Genomic DNA, 19291 nt, shown 5'->3' on the forward strand with positions numbered 1-19291 from the left:
TAATGCTTCTACAGCAGCTGATTTAAAAGGGAGCTTTTACTCAACTGCTTTGATTAGGAACAGAAACAACAGGCCTGACTGCTCAGCTTCCGAGGGAAACTAGAGACTGCGGTGTGGCCTTGGGCCTGTGATGGCTGTGCCCACGCCACACGAGATGGCTGGCACAGCTCCGTGCCTGCCCTGGGAAACATGCTGGGCACATGCTGGTTGTATACCCTGTGCTCCCAGGTTGGGGTGGCACACGTGCCCTGCACCTGACACCCATACAGCTGCCTTTCAAGTAGCCAGGTTGGCCTGGCCCTTGCTGAGGTCCATTTGTTTATGTTGCTTACCCACTTCCAGAGAAACTTTATTGGTTAGGGGGAGTGGAGAGTTAACTAAGGCTGGAGGAGGAAGAAAAGGAAAGAGAAGGCAGTTTCTGCCCCATTAGTAAACCCTGTGTGCCAAACTTCACCCCGATCCTCTTTTTGGCAGCTCTGCCCTTTTGTAAGTATGGGATTTGCGAAATGCAGGAGGAAGGTTCTACAGTGCAAGGTTGAGATGATTAGCTTGCTTTCTGAGAGATGATATTTACTGTTCTAAATGAGAAAGAAATCCACTTCTAACCCTGACCACTTCTTCAGCTGCTCTGATCATGGTCTTGGCAAAGATACAGGCGCCTCGTGCTTACAGACCCTGATGAGCAAATCAGAGAAGTGAGCCGTTATGCAGAATGCGCCCAGCAACTGGCTCCAGCCATTTCAAACCTTTCTTTCGGCTGAGCCTTACCAGTGATTTAAGATGAAGTACAATGCTTTTTATTACACATCTAATTGTTAATGAGAGGAAATGCAATCAGCAGCTCCTTTCCACACTCTACATGGCATCAAGGAGACTGCTGAGTCCAGAAAAGATGCGGCCATTGATGGAGCCCAGGCAATTTCTGCCCCTGCCCCCACCATTTTTGGAGGCGGGTGGTGTTAGAAGAAGAGAGAAGAGTTGCAAATATGATGAGGGTACCTTCCAAGAACCCACTGCTGCCACATAGGGTCACCTGCAGCAAAAGCCTGGGTTTGAGATTCTGACCGAACAGCATTTAGCTCTTCCAGGTGTGGCATTTTCTCGCTGATTTGGCTCATGTTAACTGAGATTACTCTCTTCATACTCTTTCTTCTCAGGTGGCGCAGAAAAAGGCTGAAGGGGGGTGTGGGAGTGAGAGGGGACGAGGGAAACAGAGCAAGAGATGAAAGGAAAGAGGCCCAGATCTTCCAGTGTGGATTCTTGTTTTCTTTCTTTCTTGCCCCAAAGGCCATAAGACGGCTGTCTCCTCCTAAGCACAGTGGGGCTGAGCTGATCCTGCCAGGTGCTGGGCATTCCTGTGGTTCACAGGGAGAAATTGGGTGCTGTCTGGCTTGAAGTTGTATCCCCTGTCCCCTAGAAGTTGGTCTCCCAGAAGGCTATATGGGGAAACTAGTTCTTCTGCTTAATGGCAAAGCAAGAGAGATTCTGGCAAAACACTAAATATATTTATAAGTCATCTTTGTCTGGAACCAAATGAGGAAAAACAGGTGCAGAGAGGAAAGGAGGAGGGGAGGTGAGGTGAGGTTTAAAAGTTCCAATCATTCACAAAAGATAAAAGACATCTTCTGATAGCAGCACGGAAGCAGTCAGCTGTGCTGAGTAGACCGTCCTGGGTCGACTGCAGACCAACTGTGTCCCAACAGGAGTCTCAAATCCCTGTTCCTCGGCTAGTCCGGGGAAGTGGGTAGTAGTTTGATTGTTACTGTTGTTGCTCATCCTGGTATTGGCAGATATGTTAAATACCGCAACTTTAATGAGTCCTGTGTGAAAACAGAGCACAGAGTCATTAGTCCCTTTCCCTACATTTCTCACTTGCTCTAAGAGGAGAAGAATATTAACTCAGCTGTCAATTGGGAGAAAGGCTCAGAGGGCCTTCCTAACACCTGCTCTCTGACCATGCCAAGCAGGAGCTTCTGTCAAAAGCCACGTACCCTGCCTGTGACATGGTGGGGCTCACTGACATGCTCAGGGCCCCAGCGCTCATGCAGAGTAACTCTGATGCCTTGAGATTAAGAGTGACTCTGGTTGGTATATCATCAAGCTCCCACTGGCTCCCTGTAACAGTGTAGTAGATGAGGCTCGCTCTGAGGTTCTGGCCCCGAGTGGCCAGAGGCACAACTGTGCCACAGCATAAGTGGGGCAGCTGGGCGAAGCTGTCTGGCCACCTGGCTGGAGGGCCCCGGCCGAACATGTGAAAGTCTGACTGTTGGAAATGTGCACTAGATGGGCTCCTGGTACCTTCAAGGCCAGATGTGTAGGTGGTGGCTGGTAATGTGGCCTGGAGATTAAGACAGAGGTTGGGACTAGAGATACAAGTTTGAGAGTCATCTACACTGAGATGAGAGCTGAGAAAAAAGAACCAAAACAGGAAGTTTCGATAAGGAAGAAAAGCCCAAGACACACTCTTAGGGGATGTTTATGTTTTAGGGGTGAGAGGAGCTAGGAGACATAAACAGAGAACCAGGAAGGATATTTTAAGTGCTAAAATGCCACAGCAATCTAATGAGGAGGAAATTTTGGTAAAAGGAGGCGACAGGTACATGACAACTACAGTATTACTAACAACAACCACTTTTTACTGAGGGCTTGTTCTGTGCTAGGCACTGTGCTAAGCTCTGAGAATTTTACATACAGCATTTCAAGGCAATCCTCACTATGGCTCTGTGAGGTAGGGATTGCAACCGATCTTACCAGTAAGGAGTCTAAGGCTCTGGAAGTTGCCTGCCCAGGGATTCTCACCTAAGCCTGCCTGTGTGACTTGGCTGAGGGATAGGAAGCAGCGAGCAATGAAATGAGCCCAGCAGCAGCATGGACGACCCCACTTAGAAGAACCATTACGGGAAGACGTGCAGAAAAGTGTACGAATTCTGTCCTTCTGCCATAGAAGTGAGGGAAGCATGGGGAATGAGAAACCACAATGGCAGCAACACTGCCCAGGAGTGCAGCTTTCCCAGCCCGGTGACAGCCTAATGAATGGATCTGAACTGCTGGACACTGGGTGTGATCTGAATATACTGTAACACAGGATGTTCTCCTGTTGCAGAGGCTGGTTGGAGACTCCAATGGGAGAGTACACGGAGTTCTCACCAACTGCAGAGCTGCTTGCAAGGTCAAAAGACAGTTCCTTTCATTTTTGGAGGGCCTGGGGGCGGGGGATGATGATAAAAAAGCCACTTTTTATAATCCAAGGACACTGACAAGACAGAGCTGTGAGAAGTCAGCAAAAAGATGTCACCAAGAAAATTTTCCACTCACACATTACTTACTTGGCTTAAAGGGTCTCTATTACAGGAACTGGTTTGATCTGGGAACTACAAAGTCATAGGCTTATGGGTCATTACTCTTAGTTTTGAAATGGATTCAAATCTCATTTTATTTTCTTAACAATCCTATCAGATAACTGGGGTGGGAATTATTCATTCTACCACACAAGGACCACCCAGATCTAGTTCAAGAATCATGTAGAACTGAGGCTAGCTACCTTGATGAAAGACAGTGTCCAAAGCGCAGCCCCAGCCCTGTCTCATGTTGTTGGCTTTATCTGCTTTACAGGAATTGGAGAGATAAAAGGTACAAGAAGGCTCCATGAGCTAGCAACACCTCACAGCCAAGATTCCTACCCACCGTGATATGTACACAATTCTTTTTCATACCTGGGCAAGTATGAGGTCACTGTATGATTATTTATCTGGAGATATAGGTGTATGTTCGAGAAGGGGAGCGGGGGGGCTCAGCTTGGGCAGCTGGATCATTTAGGAAGTCCCAGATGAGGATTGTGTCATCATGTGAACTACTGACAATCTGGAATTCATCAAACTGGAGTCGGAAAACTCTTCCAGAATGCTCCTAAAGCAGCAGAAACAAAAACTTTTGAACTACTCAAAATCAAAAGGACACAAATTCAGCAACATGTCAAAAGGAGTCAACGGAAAAACTATGGTATGATGATAGTTTTCTCTAATATTTAGCCGTTTCAAGAACACAGAGAAAAAGTAACTTGGATTAAAGGTAGAATGGGAAAATCAAATATTGGGCAGCTGATTTCGAACAATCCAAGTTATATTCACTAGAGCTGAGCTGTGTCAAAGAGTCTGCTGGTTTCTCACTGCTACCTCTCCTTGTTTTAGGCTGAACGAGAACATTCCTTAGTACCTACCTGGCCTTATCCTCTTTTTGTATCTGCTGGATTCTTCTATAGTCAGAGGCCAAGGATTGATGAGCAGTAATAGGAGGCACGGTGGAAGATTGTTTATCAATGAATTCTCTCCAATTTGTAAAAGCATTCACACATTTTCATGGTGCAAAAATTCCTACAGTGGCTAATTTCAAGCTACCCATGTGAGGTCAACTGGCTTGCAAAACTCATGAAAATTTAAGTGCTCTCATGGCCCTTACTCAATACTACCTTTGCCCCAGTGCTTTCTTTGTATCAATTCATTTTTTTTTCTATTCGTGAATTTTACATAAATAAACGCATATAGCATGTATTCTTTATGCCTGGCTTCTTTTACTCAACAGTGTAAGATTCCTCTTTGTTACTGCATGATTTTTTTTTTTTTTTTTTTAATTACTGGTTGACATTTGAACGCACTACAATCTATCTTTCCTCCTATGGTGGACATATGGCCTGACCTAGTTTTGGCTATATAATAAAGCTGCTATAAACATTTATGTCCATGTTTTTTGATGGATATATGCTCTCATCTCACCTGCTGGGTAGACTGAGCTGCTAGGCCACAGAGGAGGTATGTTTGGCTTTAGGGGGCACAGGGAAACAGTTTTATAAAAGTTGTGCCAGTTTATACTGCCACCAGCAATGTATCAGAGTTCCAGTTTCTCCACATCTTCACCAACAAACTGATACTGTCAATCTTTTTAATTTTAGCTATTTTGGTTTTTATTAGAGTTTTAATTTGCATTTTTAAAAAATATTTTTATTTATTTCTAGGAGAGAGAGAGAGAGAGAGAGACAGCGTGAGCAGGGGAGGGTCAGAGAGAGAGGGAGACACAGACTCTGAAATAGGCTCCAGGCTCCGAGCTGGCAGTCAGCACAGAGCCCGATGCGGGGCTCGAACCCATGAACCATGAGATCATGACCTAAGCGAAAGTCGGACGCTTAACCGACTAAGCCACCCAGGCGCCCCAATTTGCATTTTTCTTTATGAAGTTGAGGAAGTTCCCCTCTATTCCTAGTTTGTTGCGAGTTTTTATCATGAATAGATACTAGACTCTGCTAAATTATCTTTTCTGCATCTACTGATATAACCATGTGATTTTTCTTCTTTAGCTCTTTGATGTGATGGATTAAATAGTTGATTTTTTAAAAATATTAGGGGCGCCTGTGTGGCTCAGTTGGGCAAGTGCCCAACTTCGGCTCAGGTCATGAGCTCATGGTTTGTGAGTTCAAGCTCCATGTCGGTCTCTGTGCTGACAGCTCAGAGCCTGAAGCCTACCTTAGATTCTGTGTCTCCCTCTCTCTGCCCCTCCCCTGCTCGTATTCTGTCTCTGTCTCTCTCTCAAAAATAAACAAACATTAAAAAAAATTAAAAAAAAAAAACAGTTCTGTACATCGGGAATAAATACCCACTTGGTCACAGTGTACAGTTTTAATACACTGTTGAATTAAATTTGCTAATATTTTGATGAGGTTTTTTTTTTTAAAAGAGCTACTTCTATAAGAGCTGGCTTATTACTACTACTTTTTCAATAAGTACAGAAATTTTCTTTATTGTGAAATCACTAAAATATAAGCACAGTGACAAGACTACACTTAAATCTTAAGCAAATAGTTTAAAACATTACCCAAAACTCCTGTCTAATAAACTCATTCGTCATACAATTGTTTGCCTATTACATTAGTATTTTTTTTTAATGTTTTCATTTATTTCTGAGAGAGAGAGAGAGAGACAGCGTGAGCAGGGGAGGGGCAGAGAGAGAGGGAGACAACAGAATCTGAAGCAGGCTCCAGGCTCTGAGCTGTCAGCACAGAGCCTGACGTGGGGCTCGAACCCATGAACCATGAGATCATGACCTGAGCTGAAGTCAGATGCTTAACCAACTGGGCCACCCAGGCACCCCTATTACATTAGTATTTTTAAAAAACATTTTATTTGGTAAAAACCACACAAAATTTACCATCTTACTTATGCATTGTTAAGTGTATAGTTAGTTCAATGCTGTTAAGTATACATTCACAATGCTGTACAATCAATATCCAGAACTTTTTCATCTTGCAAAACTGAAACTCTACCCATTAAATAACAACTCCCTATTTCTCTTTCCCCCCAACTCCTGCAACCACCATTATACTTTCTGAGTTTGACCACTTGTAGATACTTCATGTAAGTACAATAATATAGTATTTTGTCTTTTTGTGACTGGCTTGTTTCAATTTAAATAACATCCTCACATTTTATCCATGCTGTAGCATGTGACAATATTTCCTTTCTAAGGCTGAATAATATTCTACTGTACATATAAATACCCCATTTGGTTTATTCATTCATCTGCTGATGGATACCTGGGTTGCTTCCATGTCTTGGCTACTGTGAATAATATTGATACGAACTGCATATGCATTCAATGCTTTTGGATATATACTCAGAAGTGGGAGTGCTGGATCATACGGTAATGCTATCTTTAATATTTTGAGAAACCCCATACTGCCTTGCATAGAGGCTGCACTATTTTACACTCTTCACAAGAAGTAAATGAACTCCTAGATGAGAATCTGTGTTCACGAGACATACTCATCAGTACTTTTCTTGTAACACCTTTGTTTGGTTTTGGTATAAGGGTCATGCTGCCCTCACAGAATCAGTTAGGAAGTATTCACTCTGCTTCTATCTTCTGTAAAAGATTGTGAAGAATTGGTATTAATTTATTCCTTAAAAATTTGGTAGAACTCACCAGTGAACCCATCTGGGCCTCTGCTTTCTGTTTTGTAAGGTTATTAATTTTGGATTCAATTTCTTTAATAGGTTGAGTCCTATTCAGATTGCCAATTTCTGCCTATGTGAGTGGCAGAAGATTGTATCTTTCAAGGAATTGATCCATTTCATCTAGGTTATCAAATTTGGGGGCATATAGTTGTTCACAGTATTCCCTGATTATTATCCTTTTAATGTTCATGGAATCTATACTGATACAAAATTGGGTTTAACATTTAGATGCACATAAAAGCAATTAACAAAATCCGTTCCCAATAAAAACTCTCAGGAATCTAGGAACACAAAGAAACTCTCTAATTCCCTGATAATGGGTATCTACAAATCTCTATACTTGTATACGGCAAATGTAAAAGACCAATGTCTTTTCCCCAAGATAAGGACATCTACTCTTCCCAATTCTTTTATACACTGTACTGAAGGTCTTAGTACAATAAAACAAGAAAGAGAAATGAAAGGTATACACAGATTGCAAAAGAAGTAAAACTATTTTTATATATTCGTAATGGAACAGTTTAGAAATTAAAACTTTTAAATACCTCCCCAAATTTTTAAAAATACTATTTATAATGGAATTAAAAATACAAAATACTTAGGGATAAATATGACAAAAGATGTGTCAGACCTTTACCCTGAAAGGTAAAAAAACACTGTCTGGAAATTTTAAAAGACCTAAACAAATGGAGAGATATACTGTGTTCATGGACCAGAAGACTCTGGGTTGTTAAAAGTCAATTTCCTCCTAACTAATCTAGATTCATCATAATCCCAGTGAAAATCTCAGCATGGTTTTTTTTTTTTTTTGGTTGTTGAAATTGGCAAACAGATTCTAAAATTCACATGAAAATTCCAAGGACCCAAAAATTTTTGAAAAGGAATGAAGTTGAAGGGCTTACCCTACCTGACTTCAAGAGTTAATAAGCTGCAGTAACCAAGAGAGTACAACACTGGTGTCATGATAGACAAAAAAAGATCAATGGAACTGAAAGGTCCATCAGTAGACCCACATATATATGGTCAGTTGATTTTTGACAAAGCTTCAAAGGCAATTCAGAGGAAAAGGACAGTCTTCTGAATAAAACAGTGCTGGAACAACTGGATATGAACTTTGATCCGTATCTGTACCATCTATAAGAATGAACTCAAAATCAATGACAGACCAAAATGTAAAGCTTAAAACTACAGGAATTCTAGAAGAAAACACAGAAGAAGCTCTTTGCGACTTTGGATTAGGCAAATATATATATATATTTTAGATATAATTGCAAATAACATAATCCATAATAGAAAAAGTTGATACACTGGACTTAATGAAAATGAAGAACTTCTGCTTTTGAAAAGATACTTTTAAGAGAATGAAAAACAAAGCATGGACTGGGAGAATATATTTGCGAATCACGTGTCTCCTAAAGGATGTGTATCCTGAATACGTAAAAGAAATCTCAAAACTCAGTAGGAATACCAGTCAATTAAAAAAACTTAGCAAAGGATTCAAACAGATACTTTACCAAAGCAGACATACAGATGGCAAATAAATGCATGAAAAGACGCTCAATGTTATTAACATCAGGTATGTGCAAATTAAAGTCACAATGAAGTACCACGATACACTATTAGAATGACTCAAAAAGACTGTACTAAGTATTAGTGAGGATGTGGAGTCACTGGAACTTTCATGCACCATCACATGATACAACTGCTGTGGAGAACAGTGTGGCAGTTTCTAAAAATATGAAACATAGGACTTAACTATTCTGCTCCTATGAATTGGCCTGGAGAAATCAAAGCATATGTTCATTTTATTGTACATAAATGTTTATAGAAACTTTATTTATAATAGGCCCAACTGGAAACAACCCAAATTTTCATCAACCAGCAAAAGGATAAAGAAATTATGGTATAACCATGCAATGGAGTACTACTCAGCAATTTTTAAAAAGAAATTAACTATTGAAACAAACCAACAACATGTAATTATGCTTAATGAAAAGAAACAGACAAAAAGAGTACATACCGTACGATTCCATTCATAAAAGTTAGGAAATGCAAACGAATCAATACTGACAGAAAGCAGATCAGTGGCTGCCTAGAGACTAGAGTAGCAGGAAGTGGGGTGGGGTGGGAAGGAGAGATTACAGAGGGGGCATGACAATATGTTCATAATTTTGGGAGAAGTGGATGATTTCCCTGGTATGTGCATATATCAAAGTTTATTAAGTTGTACATTTTAAATATGTCCCTTGTATTGTATGTTGATTATATCTCAAAAAATCGGTTTTTAAAAACTTAATAAGACAACTCAATAAATAAATGAGGACAAGATTTGGACACTTCATAAAAGAAGACAAGCAAATAAGATGTTCTACACCATTAATTATCAAAGAAATGCAAATTAAAACTACAACCACTACACACCCACTCAAACTGCTATAATTCTTAAAAAATCCTGACAATACTGAATATGGTTCAGGATGTGGAGAAATGGGACTCTCCTACATTAAGTCAATAGAAACATAAAATGGTTTACATTTGTGAAATCTCAAAATGGCACTTTGGGAAACAGCTTGGTAGTTTTCTTTTAAGTTTAAACATATACTTATCATAGGACCTAGAAATTGCACTCCTAGGTATTTACCCAAGAGAAATGAAAACAGTAGATATACACAAAAACCTTTACAGGAATGTTTTCAGCATCACCCCAAACTGGAAGCATTCCAGCTGTCCTTACACTGGTGAGCAAATAAACAAACTGGCTCATCCACACAATGGACTACTACTCAGCAATACAAAAAAACAAAGTACTAACACATGCAACAACATGAATGAATCTCAAATGAAGGGAAAAAAGCCAAATGCAAAAAGCTACACACTATATGATTTACTTTATATGACATTCCTAAGATAGCAAACTATTAGGAAGCGATCAGAGGAATAGTTGCTAGGGGTGGGGGAGAGGGGGTTGATAGGAAGGGGCATTGTTGTTTTAGATCTTGACAGGTGTTTACACACTGCAAAATTCAGAAAAACACACTAAAAAAGGGTAAAACTTGCTGTATGTAAATTATACTTCAAAATAAACCAGACTTACTTTAACTGTAAATGAATGTAAGTACACACTTTAAAAACATGTGTGAAACACAGGTATAGCAGGTCTGGTGCTGCAAGCAAAATGAACTTTAACTCCAACAAGGTTTTAAGACAAAGAAACAGCTCTCTTTCTTCTCCAGAGCAGAGACCACCAAATGCTGAGAGTCAGGATTCAGAACACTGGGCTTCAAATGCTAGCTCTCATCTTTTTCCTGAGTTCTGCAAAAGATTCTGTGCTCCCTGGTGCCCCACCGAATCTTCTTTTTCTAATGGTGGCAGCTTTTAACCTTAGGCCATTTTCTCATCCGGGCCTTTGGTGAACACCATGATAAAGAATTGAGTGCTTTCAAAGGTGACTTTCCTCCTTTTGAGTCACTTCTTTCCTCAACTGTCAAGATGTTCACAGCAAGGAGGTATATGAGGAATAAAAGACAGGATTTCTGCTGCTAGAGGCGGCATGCCTTGAACAGGCTGCAGAGCTGGGGTGCTGACCGGGGCTCACACAGACTCCCATGGCACGTTTTGCCAGCACAGGTGTGCAGGTCCTCAGATTCTGGACAGGTTCCAATTTGAGTAATTATGTTCTCTCTCCCTAAGTACCCCCTACTGTTTCTGGTGGATACAGAATTCTTATTCACTTCCTGTACTAAACTGTTGTATAGAGTTGCTGTGCAGCTGTTAAACAGCTGCCACGTTCTTCTCCATATATAGTCTCTAAAGCACTTTTGGATGAAAGGCGCTATATAAACATATTTTACTGTCATGTATTGGTTGCCTTTCCACTTAGTAGTAGGTTTTGTAAGCTTCTAACTATCAAATCCAGATCTGTATTCCACAGCACATCAATGTTTAATTCATTTCCCTTCCTGTTCCCCAACCCCCTATAAACAACAAGGCTCTTACCACAAGGGTCCGTAGACAGAGAGTCCCTGCAGGAGCACGGGGGTCCAAAGCAGCTACAAGATCCCACACTTTTATTTTTCTAAAGATAAAAAATGGGATAAAAATCTTAATTAAAAGCAAAATTAAGGGACCACAGGAAGAAAAGCACAAAGTGATAGCAATAAATATGTATGGTGAATGTAATTTACATGACAAATGCAGCTCACAGGAATATATAAAAACTTTTTTGTTTTTGGAGACTTGGTTCTTCCATTCATTCTTGGGTTGAGGTTATTGGTCTTAACAGGGGAAAAAGTGTAAGTTTAACCTAAGAACGAGAAACAAGTTAGCCTTAACCAAGCTGAAGATAGTGAATGGTAAATTTACACCATACGTTGGGGCCAGGAAGAGATCTTATACAATAGATCCCTTAATGATATAACAGATTACTTAGGCCTAGAAACCTCCAATTCTGAGAATGGCCCAGGTCACATGTACCAGAGGAATAGAGGAATGGAGCCCAATGAAGAACTCTGGAGGTTATAAAGCAAATGCTCATATTTTGATTTAAGTAAGAAAAGCTTAGCCCTTCTAAAAATCAAACATATGGTTATGTCTCCTCAAGGTAAGTAACAGACAAAACCCAAGAAAGGTGGGAAGAGATCAAAACCGGGGGATGAGAAAATATAACCTAGCTGGAATGCATCATCACACCTTGTAGACCAGTGATGGCTGACTCAAAGCAGAGGAAGCGGTGGTGTGTTCCTGCAGCTTGAGTTGTCTTATCAGTACAGCCAGCTCATAAACTAAGATAAAGCTGTAAGTCAGCTACTGATATTTAAAAGCTGCCAGTATTTGAACTGTAGCCTTCCACTCCCCCATGTTAGGCACCCTGACAAGAAGAAATGATAAGGAGGCCTTTATAAGTGAATATACTTTTGGTAAGAGTTTACGATATGCTTACCATTGCTGGACATGGTATCCATTCACAACATGAACAGATTCTATAACCATTGCAAATGAGACCAAAGAAAATAAAGATTACTAAACTTGTTGTAACTGAAATGTTAGGAGAAGTGAAGACAAGAGAGCTGCACTTTTAGGAATTACTCAAAGAGATAAAAATTCAAGACCTTATCACACTGTGCCCCAAAGACATTGCCTCCAATATTTCAATTTTAGTAATAAGTCACTATTTTATACACATATCCTGGTATGTATACTGGGATACATACCAGTTTTTCCAGTTCTTTGATTTATAGAGTAAAACAGACAAATGTATCTAACCAAATAACTATTATATTAATAAAAATCATGAGCAAACAAGTAGTTAGATGGCTGGGAAGAACATTTTAGCAAAGTAAACCAAAAAAAAAAAAAAAAGAAGAGAAGTAAAGTAAACAAAAGGGGTGCCTGGGTTGCTCAGTCACTTAAGCATCTGACTCTTGATTTTGGCTCAGGTCATGTCTCATGGTTCATGGGTTTGAGCCCTATACTGGGCTGCGTGTTCACAGTGCAGAGCCTGCTTGGGATCTCTCTCTCTGCTCTTCCTGCTCACTCTCTCAAAATAAATAAATAAACTTTAAAAAAAGAAAAAGAAAAAGTAAACAAAGGAAAGGTGAATACATAGATTAGGCACAAGAAATATTGTATCAGATCATTTCCATGAAATCTATAATCTTTTCGAGTCTAGGAAAGACTATATTTAACATCCTCAGGCAGGAGGGATCAAGATGTACATTTTTTTAAAAACTCCGTTAGCAAACTCACCCATCATAGGCCCCACTGACTATCCTCTTGTTATCAAATCGGATACAGCGCACCAGTTCCTCATGGCCTTCCAACACCCGTAAACATGCACCACATTCTATGTCCCATAATCTGGAAGAGAAAACTGAGTGAACTTTCATGTAGTCTTTTCTAAGCTTTGGACGTTATAATAATACACTTTGTAGGTCTTCAAAAAATTCACAAAAATGCAATCAATCAACACTCATACAAAAATATATTGTTTTCAGTGTAATTTCTTTCCTTTCTACTGTGTAACTCCGGCAGAAGAATGTATGATTTAAGTTCAAATGAAGTATATATTTTCAAAGCACAATGCTTTATAGAATTCTGTAACCAGCATCCTCAAGCATAAAAAAGATGAATTCAATGTCCCCAGTTGTCTGTGAAGGACATGACCAAGCCAAGAAAAGTAATGCTTCCTGAAATCACTATTAAGAATGAGATACAGGGTATCAGTGATATCCTGCCGTCACAAAGCATGTCCACGTCTGTTGGTAAGCACACTCTTGGCTTTTACCCTCGGGCCAGGACAGTCTTTCTCATATAATGGGAACAAAAAGCAAGTTCTCAAAAACTTTTATTATTAATTTAAAAAGTTGTCTTAATTCAGACCAATGCAAATGAAAGGACAATTTCTTTAGATGTGACAATAGTTCTATCTGTTGTTTTTTTAATGGCCTTTTCATCTCCTTAGTACCTTTTGAAGGCAGGGAGAGGACTGATAAATTTTCCAAATTCTATTCATATCTGTGTCATTCAGCTTTGTGAAGGGAAAACACCAAAAAAGTAGTTTAGTCTGTGGATTCTTCATAATTTCAAAGACTGGCAACTCCCTGGATAATTATGTAATGCTAAGAAAACTAAATGTACAATTTCAAGTAGGGAAAAAAATTTTTTTTTCTTTTTATTTTTTTGTTAACACTGGTGGAGAAAAGGCCTTTGGCTATTTGACTTTTCACCTGTACACAGGAAGAACTTAACGAGGAGGGCCTTCAACCTCCATCTACTTATCACTCTTGTCCACTTCCTCATTCAAGCAGTGCCTTTAAAACAAGTATATCTGGGAATAAAACTATTATAGGAAGGAAACACATCAATAAAAGGCTTTGCTATGCTATGTTTCTGTTTGTGATGAATTTTTTTTTTCTTTTTTTGGTCAAACTTTTGGCCTATAAGAAGCTACAGAAAGGAAGAACATTTGGGGCACCTGGCTGGCTCAGTTGGTAGAGCATGTGACTCTTGATCTCTGGGCTGTGAGTTCAAGTCCCACATCAGGGGTAGAGATTACTTAAAAATAAAAATCTTTTTTAAAAAAGTTTATTTATTTATTTTGAGAGAGAAAGCAAGTGGGGAAGGGGCAGAGAAAGAGAATCCCAAGCAGGTTCCACACTACCACAGTGCAGAGCCCAATGCGGTGCTCAAACTCATGAACCACAAGATTAAGATGTGAGCTGAAGTCAGATGCTTAACCGATGGAGTCACCCAAGCACCCCTAAAAATAAAAATCTTAAAAAAAGAAAACAAGAAAGGAAAAACATTTTATTATAAACATAACACACTGGAAGATTTGTTGGATCTGTGTGCAAACGGTGAGTGGCAGTGTACTACTGCTCCCTTCTGGGTGACAGCACCTGCTGCTCACCTGATAGTGTTGTCAGACGAGCCACTCACGACCAGCCTATCTCTGTACTGCAAACAGGCAATGCCACGTTTGTGTCCATTTAAGGTCCTTACAAATTCACAAGTACTTGTGTTCCATACCTGAAACAGAAATAGCATTTGGCAGTTGATTTGGTGCTTTTACTAGTAAAAGCACTATGGCAACTGGAGTCTTGGGGAAGCAGAAAATAGTACCGAGCCAATAGGGGGAAGTCAACTTCTCAAACCAAACCAAATCAAAAAAAGAAAAAAAAAAAAAAGGACAAGTTTAATTCTTAATAATATAGGGCTAAATTGTAGCTGGCTGCTATCACATGAAAATTCCTTGGATTGATTTATTCTTATGGAGTTATTAGTCTGGTCTTACAGACAAATTTTCTAGAAACTAAATTAACCCCTGGCCTTCTCACACTCACCATTATTTACAGGAATAAGATAACTGACCAAAATTTTCACACAGCTTGTCTCATTCATTGCCTTTTTACAAACAGACTAGTATCTGAATTAAACTACTTCATATGGCCGTTTAAATATGAAACTTCCCTCGATTGGATTTTCATATGAACACCCTTACTCTAAGTTGGAGACTTATCAAAAAATGCCTCATTACTTTTATAGTCCTATCTCCAGATGCAGAAACGATGTACTTGTCATCAAAGTCTACAACGTTGACAGCAGCTCTATGTCCGACTAGCACCCTCCGGAGGGTGATGTCAGTTGGGGAGGCCATATCCCATACAGCAATGGAACGGTCTTTGGAACAGGTCACCATCATGCCATTATTGAAACGCAAGTGCAAAACGGCTTCACAATGGTGAATCAACGTGTTCAGCATTTCACCTGTATTTACATCCCATACCCTGGAACAAACAACATTGAGAAGGTTATCTGAGGTTTTGATGAGACTCCTGGCTATGATCTATTTGACTGCTACATTCCCCACTCACCCTGCCCCATTTTCATAATTAGGGTTATACTCTACTCTCTTGCAGCTTTGGGACTGAGCTGGGGTGAAGAGTTCTGATGGACCACAGGGAAGTGATAGATAGAGGGCTGGACTGGAAGAGGACAAGGAGAGGGACAGGGTGCAGCCAGTGTGGAACCCTGGAGACACACTATTTGAAATATGACTGAGTTATGGGGGAGAAGGGGAAGAATGAGGACACAACCGCTATCACCTACTAATTGGGCCAGACTTTAAGATTATTACAAAACTTCTGACATTCAATCTGATGCCTTTAACGCGATACATTTTATTTATTTTTTAAATGTTTATTTTTGAAAGAGAGAGAGGGAGCGAGAGAGTATGCATGAGCATGGCAGAGGCAGAGACAGAAAGGGAGACAGAGGATCTGAAGCGGGCCCTGCGCTGACAGCAGAGAGCCTGATGCAGGGCTTCAACTCAGGAACTGTGAGATCATGACCTGAGCCGAAGTTAGACGCCTAACCGCTTAACTGACTGAGACACCCAGGCACCCCTAATGAGATACATTTTAAAGTAGGAATCTGATTAATGACAGTAGCATTAGTGTCCCACAGATAGCCCTCAGAAAATAGAACTGATACAGGCCAAGAAGCTTCTGTAACAGACTGACTTAGTAATGTGGATTTGAGCTTGATAACCCTGGATCTTCAATTTTACCCTAAAGGCCAGGACCAAGATGACTTATACTCTAAGTTCAAAGCATCATTTCTGTGCCTTAAATGGGGGTAGAGATTAAGAAGAGCCATCCCAGGGGCTCCTGGGTGACTCAGTTGGTTAAGCGTCTGACTCTTGATTTCAGCTCAGGTCATGATCTCCAGGTTTTTATGCTCATAGCACAGAAGCCTGCTTGGCATTCTCTCTCCTCTCTTTCTGCCCCTCTCCCTGCTCGCTCATGCCTGTGCTCGCTCGCTCTCTAACAAAATAAACATTAAAGAAAATAAGGGCAAAAAAATAGCTGTAGTGTAAATGGGGGCTTACAGCAGAGTGTGGGACCTTTGGATAGGTTGAGAATTTTGTGTGAGGATATATTTTGATTACTTTATTTTTGTGTATTTACTTTGATTTTCATAACACATTTTATTTCCTTTTCCAATTTAACCCCGTCTTTTAGAAAATCATTTTGTCCCTTATCCTATAAATGATGTTAGCCTCTACAATGTTTAGCTTCCTCGAGGCACTCCACAGCATCAATAAATGTTAAATGTCGATAACTATAAGAACTGAGCTTGCTATGCCTTTAAGTCAGAAGACAAGAAAGAGGAACAGTCTTTTCTATTCACAGAGGATAATTTGGAATGGTAAACATTTAACTTCAGAGAATCTAACAATGCAGTTAACTGCTTTTTTCCTATTTTTTTTAAAAAGTTACTTCTGATGCATTATGTTTGCTAAATCCTTTAGCTTAAGGCAAAATTCCTAACTGAGGTTTCCAGCAGTGCTGCTGGTCCCCAGCACTCAAGCTACACTGGACTCCAGCAGCATAATGGCTGTGTCATCAAATCACTAACGCCTCTGGAAATTGAAGGCCCCTCCCTGAGTAAAGCTTGCAATTAAAAACTGCAGGGACAGCAGGGGAGGGGCTGGCAAAGAGCGAGCATTGCTCACCTGTACACATTTTAAAGGAGATAATGCATGTCTGTACCACAGTTATAACCACCTGAAAGGAGGCTTAATTCCATTCCCATCATTCTCCTGTGAGGCAGTTTTTGTAAGGCATGCACAAGGTTTACCGAGTTTCTACAATTGATGACTCTCCCAAATTAAAACAGCGTATGTAGTTTCTTCAATGTGCAAAAATGTAAACTTGCCTGAGTCATTCCTAAATCAAGTTTTCTACTTCTATGTGGACACATGATGTGGAGAGCTGATGGTTTATTCTTTAGTTATGAAGTTTCAGAACTGTGTTCATGCAGCTACTTACAACGAAATTACTATCTATGACAAAGCACAGAGCGGATTGCTATTCCAGAGTTCAAAAGATCATGTGAAATCTTCTACCTGACTGTGGAATCCGATGACCCAGTTATGATCACCCTCTCATCATACTGGAGACACAGGACTGAACCCGTATGGCCGGTGAGAATTCGCTTGCATTCCAGCGTGCTTTTATCCCAGATCTAGGATGGCAAACAAGATCCTTTTGATCACTGTGATGATGGGGTGCTGCCGAGACTTGTTAGCTCTATTAGGTGTTTGATTCCTCTAAAGAATCAAAGCCCAGAGTAATGTGGAACGCATTCTTTTCTATAGGTATAGCTAAGCACCTATATATATGTGGCTTCAATACTAATGCAGACTTTATCCTTTTCATTAAGGAACAGGGGTAACCTATAATTATGTGAAGCCCGAGTAATAGCACATTCAGTGCACTTTAAGGAGAGAATTTAACCCCAGGACGATCCATTTGTATATGCTTCTGGCGGAAAGCAAGTAACTATCCTTTAAGGAAATGATTCTGGCTTCAGGACTGGAAACAACCTAAAACTCTTATTTACCTTCTGGAAATAATGCTTAGAGATGATGCTTGGACTGCTTTATTAATGTGGACACCCTTGATCCTTCAGCCATCTCCCCATAATTGAACAGACCTCACCTTGATTGTGTTGTCTCGAAGGCCGCTTACTATCTTCTGATCATCATACTGTAAACAGTAAACTCCTTTGCTTGTTTCACTTCGGCAGTGGATTCTCTGTAAACTGTGTCTTCCACATCTCCAATTAGATTCTATTGTCTGAGGAGAAGGAAGAGTAAAAAGGTAGTAATTAGGAAAGGACTAGCACTGAATTTTTATCTTTCATGGCAACCAATGACAAATGCTCAGTGCTTCACTCTATTAAATACATAGACCTTAAGGCAAACTCAAAATATGTTTTTAAAAAACCACTGTTTAAAATTGCATAACATTTTTTCATTTGTAAAGTTATTAAAGATTTATTTTCTAGAACTCTCCTGCACATAACTCATTCAATTAAATGATAAACCTGGTGGCAAAGGGGCAACAGAGGGCAAGCTGTGCATTCCCTGAGGCTACATGCTCAGTGCTCCTCACACCTATGTGGTGGCCATTTCTACCAGTGAACTTCCAGGGAGGCTCAATTCATTAAGTTATTTGAGTATCAGATTGTAAGTGCAACTTTAACAGTCTCAGTGCTATTGCATGACGATATCATTCTCTCTCTCATCTATTTATCCATCAGTAAACAATCTTTAAAAATTTTGCCTGGCAATTTACCATATTTTGCCTACCCTATTTACTTAAAGGAAATTGATTTTTTTTTTTTTTAAATATTTTTTTACTTATTTCTAGAAGAGAGAGGGACAGTGTGAGCAGGGGAGGGTCAGAGAGAGAGGGAGACACAGACTCTGAAATAGGCTCCAGGCTCTGAGCTGGCAGTCAGCACAGAGCCCGACGCGGGACTCGAACCCACGAACCGCGAGATCATGACCTAAGCGAAAGTCAGACACTTAACCGACTAAGCCACCCAGGCGCCCCAAAAGAGATTGATTTTTAACCCACATTAATAAACCTTAATGGGTTAGCTGTAACAATTCTGTTACTGAAGAATGCTGATGATTCTCTAGTATTTGGCATATATCCAAATATAAATAGATTCTTACCTCAATGTCCTGTATAATTTTAGGATAAAGTGCTCTATAAAAGGAGTTGGGAGGAGCATTCCCATCAGGAGGTTTGTTTTTGAATAAATACTGTCCCCTAAAAAACAATAAACATTTTCAATACAAATCACAATATCATACATGTATAAGGAGCTTCCTATTTTTTTTAAAGTGTTGTCACAATTTCCATTCCATATAATCTCCATAACTAGTCTAGAAAAGTGTGAAGTTAAGCTCGATTTCAGGAGTCCCATTTCAGGGA

General features: G+C 39.9%; 1 protein-coding gene across 5 annotated transcripts in view; it reads right to left on the bottom strand.

Annotated features, from left to right (window-relative positions):
* Positions 1-774: 774 nt before the first annotated feature.
* The window catches only part of BTRC (beta-transducin repeat containing E3 ubiquitin protein ligase), a 175426-nt gene continuing 156909 nt past the window's right edge, over positions 775-19291 (bottom strand). For all 5 annotated transcript variants that reach the window (XM_039249240.1, XM_039249239.1, XM_039249238.1 and 2 more), the window contains 9 exons: positions 19030-19126; positions 18005-18142; positions 17410-17528; positions 15037-15286; positions 14410-14528; positions 12747-12857; positions 10998-11076; positions 3714-3906; positions 775-1820 (listed from right to left, as the gene is read on the bottom strand). In XM_039249240.1, the coding sequence (XP_039105171.1) occupies positions 3745-3906; positions 10998-11076; positions 12747-12857; positions 14410-14528; positions 15037-15286; positions 17410-17528; positions 18005-18142; positions 19030-19126 (1075 nt within the window). In that variant the 3' untranslated portion in view covers positions 775-1820; positions 3714-3744. The remainder of the gene's footprint in view (positions 1821-3713; positions 3907-10997; positions 11077-12746; positions 12858-14409; positions 14529-15036; positions 15287-17409; positions 17529-18004; positions 18143-19029; positions 19127-19291) is intronic.

Source organism: Hyaena hyaena, unplaced genomic scaffold (genome assembly GCF_003009895.1).
Source record: "Hyaena hyaena isolate Hyena2069 unplaced genomic scaffold, ASM300989v1 scaffold_331, whole genome shotgun sequence".
NCBI classification, from domain to species: Eukaryota; Metazoa; Chordata; class Mammalia; order Carnivora; family Hyaenidae; genus Hyaena; species Hyaena hyaena.